General features: G+C 55.7%; 1 protein-coding gene across 1 annotated transcript in view; it reads left to right on the forward strand.

Annotated features, from left to right (window-relative positions):
* The window catches only part of MATN4 (matrilin 4), a 5,774-nt gene extending 2,601 nt beyond the window's left edge, over positions 1-3,173 (forward strand). Inside the window, exons 4-9 of the mRNA XM_009073390.1 lie at positions 124-246; positions 387-509; positions 973-1,386; positions 1,735-1,887; positions 2,689-2,793; positions 2,971-3,173. Of these exons, the coding sequence (XP_009071638.1) occupies positions 124-246; positions 387-509; positions 973-1,386; positions 1,735-1,887; positions 2,689-2,793; positions 2,971-3,029 (977 nt within the window). The 3' untranslated portion in view covers positions 3,030-3,173. The remainder of the gene's footprint in view (positions 1-123; positions 247-386; positions 510-972; positions 1,387-1,734; positions 1,888-2,688; positions 2,794-2,970) is intronic.
* Positions 3,174-4,113: the final 940 nt, after the last annotated feature.

Raw genomic sequence — 4,113 nt, forward strand, 5'->3', positions numbered from 1 at the left:
GAACAAGAGGAGCTGCATTAGTAAGTGACTGTCTCCTGCCCTGCTCCTTCTTCCTTTGCTTCTCATTCTCCCTCTCCTTAGTTTGTCTTTCCCTTTCTGCCATTGCTCTCCTTCTCGCACCAGTGATTGATTACTGCAGCTTCGGAAACCACAGCTGCCAGCACGAGTGTGTGAGCATCCCCAACGGGCACTACTGCCGCTGCCGCAGTGGGTTCACTCTCCAGCCCGACAGCAGGTCCTGCAAAGGTAGGTCCTGGCGTGCCACGTGGCACAGGCTGAGTGCATGGCAGATGCCTTTATGTCCTGCCCGGTCCCTAGAGGAAGGGCTGTTCCCAGATCACCCTGTCTGCATGGAGATAATCCCATGCCCTTGGCTTGTCTTCCAGCCACTGACCTCTGCAATGGGGTGGATCACGGCTGTGAGTTCAAGTGTGAGAGCACAGAGGGCTCCTACCGCTGCGTGTGCCCCGAGGGCCAGCAGCTCCAGGCTGACGGCAAGGCATGCAGCAGTGAGTACTGGGACACAGCTCTTGGCATTCTTCTCATCTGGACTCTGTGCTCCTGGCGAGGGCTCACCTGAAACTGGGCTGGGAGGCTCTCAGTGAGACTTTGAGTGAGGCTGGAAGAGGATGCAGAGCTGGCTGTGTTTAGTGGAGTACTCTGGCTGCTGCGGGGATGGATGTTTGTGTCCTCAGAGACATGGCTCAGAAAGTGCAACAGGAGCTTTGAGGAAAGGTTCAGGAAAAGGGAGACCTAGGAAAGACTTTCATGGGGTGTTGGGGTCTCAGTGGAGGTTTTGGAGCTGAGTCCTCTGGGTATGCTTTGCCCCACTTCGTGGCCTTACCCTGGCTGCAGTTCCAGAGGGTCCCCACAGTGTCCTGAAGCCCAGCAGATCTGCCCCAGCCCTGGGCATCTTCACTGACAGTGCCCACGGCTAGGCTTGTCCCCTCTTACTTCCCCCCTGTGCTGCAGAGTGTGGAGCTGGGCACGTCGACCTGGTGATGGTGATTGATGGCTCCAAGAGTGTCCGGCCCCAAAACTTTGAGCTGGTGAAGCAGTTTGTGAACCGCATCGTGGACCTTCTGGAGGTGTCCCCCCATGGCACACGAGTGGGACTGGTGCAGTACTCCAGCCGTGTCCGCACAGAGTTCCCTCTCAACAAGTATCACAGCGCGGATGAGATCAAGAAAGCGGTGATGGAGGTGGAGTACATGGAGAAAGGCACCATGACAGGCCTTGCCCTCAAGCACATGGTGGAACACAGCTTCTCTGAGCTGGAAGGTGCCAGGCCTCTCTCCCACAACATCCCCAGAATTGGGCTGGTCTTCACAGATGGACGCTCCCAGGACGACATCTCCGAATGGGCCAGGAGAGCTAAGGAGTCAGGTGCAGGGGGCTGGGGAACCAGCAGTGCTTTGGGCATCTCAGGGTGGTTCCTCAGGGTGTCTGTCTCATGGGGAGGCTGCAGCATCCAGCCTTGGAGGGCTGCATTCCCTGGGTCTGTACGAGCAGATCCGCTCTGCTGTGGTCACGGGGTGCTCTAAGTAGCATCCTTTACACAGCAGCCTGCCCTGCAGCAGTGCTGCCGTGCTCCTGCCCGTGCTTCCCAAGTTCCTGCTGTGTATTTGGGAAGCCCAGGGAAATCCTGCATCCTTGGCTTTACTCCCTCTGGGCTTGGGGCTGCTTGGTGCAGGGTGGCCAGGACAGTGCTCAGGATCCATCCTTGCCACATAGGGATTGTCATGTTTGCTGTGGGTGTCGGAAAGGCCGTGGAGGAGGAGCTGAGAGCAATCGCCTCTGAACCGGTGGAGCAGCACTTCTCCTACTCAGCAGACTTCACCACCATGACCCACCTTGTGGAGAACTTCTCTCTGAACATCTGCCCAGGTGAGTGCTCCTGGCCACACTGGGGGACTCAGTCCCAAGCCAGGGGCAGCCCTCCTGACCCCACGGAGCCAGTGAGGTGGTTTGTGTGTCTGTCACCCTGTGTCAAGTATCCCAAGGCTGGGCTGGGCTGGTGTGAGCCTAGGCAGTCTCTGGATCTCACCAGGCTGTTGTGGCTATAGAGGTGGGTCTCAAGGAGGGATTTGGAAAAGGTGGAGCTGGGGGGAGTGATTAAAAAAGGGAGGGCTCAATACAAAAGTATGAATGTAAGCAGCCACTCCTGTTCTTCTGCATGGGCAGAAGTTGGAAGGGCACCCTGCCTGCAAAGATGACCTATCTCTTTGTTCAGACCCATGCTGCTGCTGCTGGGTGCAGGAGGACCACAATGGGTTACTGTGAGGGTGTCCCTGCCCTGGGGCAGGCTGTGGCTCCCCAGTGGTGTTGAGATCCCCACAGGACTGCAGATGTGGGATCAGCATGCCCCCTGCCACCCCAGCTTGAAGACAAAGTGAAGCTCAGCACTGTCTGTGCTTGGCACACACTGACCACATGTGGCAGCTCTGCAGGATGCCTGGCAGGATGCCTGGCGGCGATCTTGCTGGGCTAGCAGGGATGCAGAAAAGCTTTCTGCTCTGCAAAAAGCAGAGGGGCTGAAAAAAGAGGGCAAAATGGAGGGGAGAGCCCTGAGGGTCAGGGCCAGGCCAGGTGGGTGGCAGTAGGGGCAAGGGACTTGTGTGGGAGCAAGGGAGAGCTGGGCACCGTGGGGTCATGGCTCTGACTGCTGCCAAACTCTCGTGATCACAGAGGAAGGCAAAGGGGAGACAGAGATCCGCAGCCCATGCGAGTGTGAGGCACTGGTGCAGTTCCAGACAAACACTGTGGGCGTCCTGCAGAGCCTGACAGAGAAAAATATCCTTTGAGGAGATGCCTGGGTTTGCTGGGGTGCAGGGCAGCTGGGGACAGACCACACATGGGGATGGAAGGGGTGGATAAGTGGGTGTGGGGAAAATTTTAAGCTCCTTCAAGGGGGAAAAGCCCTTTCCCCGCTGGACCATCCAGCTCATGCTGTTTCCTTAGCACGTTCACTTGCTCAGATGACAGCCAGACTCGAAGACTTGGAAAAGCAGATTGCCAACAAGAAGTGATCCTGGCAGAGGGCTGCAGCGCTCGGATGGGGCACAGGGATGTACAGTAGCTATGTGGCATTGTTATTGCTAGGTTATCATAAAGCATCAGTGTTTGTTGTCATATCGCAAAATCCCCAGGGGGATGTGGATTGTATTTAAAAAAGCAAAAATTCCTAAAAACACCCAAAAAAGAACTTGAGCAGAACCCCTGCTGTGAAGCCAAGGGGTTCAGCCATCATTGCTGCCTCGTTCCTCCCAACTGGCAGGTCTGGGATGAGGGGGATGACTGTGCGGCCAGGCTAGTTTTTGGACAGAAAATGCGACACTTGGCCTTTCCCCAGAGCAACTGGGATGACCCAGCTCCTGCACAGCCCCCCTGGCCCCCAGCAAGCTGCTTTGCAAGAGAAAAAACCTACAGTTGGTGGCACCCTGAGAGCTTCTGTTGTCTCAGCACCTACTGCCAAGTGGTGGGGTGAGGAGAGCCAGGCAGCACAGGCAGTGCAGGGGATTCATGCTGCCCATCCAACTCCCAGCGTGGTGCCCAGGTAGGCTCCCATGGGAAAGTGGGCAGCAGGAGTTGTCAGGTCCCTTGCCCTGGTTTGGCAGAATTGATTGGGAATCGGTATTACCTTGTTTGATTTTATAACCACATAGCAAAATTATTCTTTCTATCAATAACTATGTGTGTGTGTGTGTATATATATGTATATTTAATTTTGAAAGCAGGGCAGTGCTATTTTTAAATTTTTCTTTTATATAAAAGAATTTCTATCCTGACAATAAACACCCTGGAGATTTGTATGACATGTCCCTCTCCTTTTGGGGGGGCAGCAGGGTCACAGAGGTATCTCTGTGGCTGGACAGAGCCTGTGGCTTTTGCTAAGGTCTCCTGTCCTCAGGCTCCAGAGAGCCCTTGGGAAAATCTTTACTCTCTGGGTACACCAGGATGCTGCAGGCCCAGCCTCAGCTGCAGGGAGCCAGCGTGGCACAGACCCTGTGTCACCATCCCCAGGGTTTGATTTGGAGCCTGTGCTTGTTGGAGCACAGGGAACTCTGAGCTGGGCTGGGCATGGACCACGGCCTGGCCGAGGTGCCCCATGCA

Source organism: Acanthisitta chloris, unplaced genomic scaffold, assembly GCF_000695815.1.
Source record: "Acanthisitta chloris isolate BGI_N310 unplaced genomic scaffold, ASM69581v1 scaffold3304, whole genome shotgun sequence".
Classification (NCBI taxonomy): Eukaryota; Metazoa; Chordata; class Aves; order Passeriformes; family Acanthisittidae; genus Acanthisitta; species Acanthisitta chloris.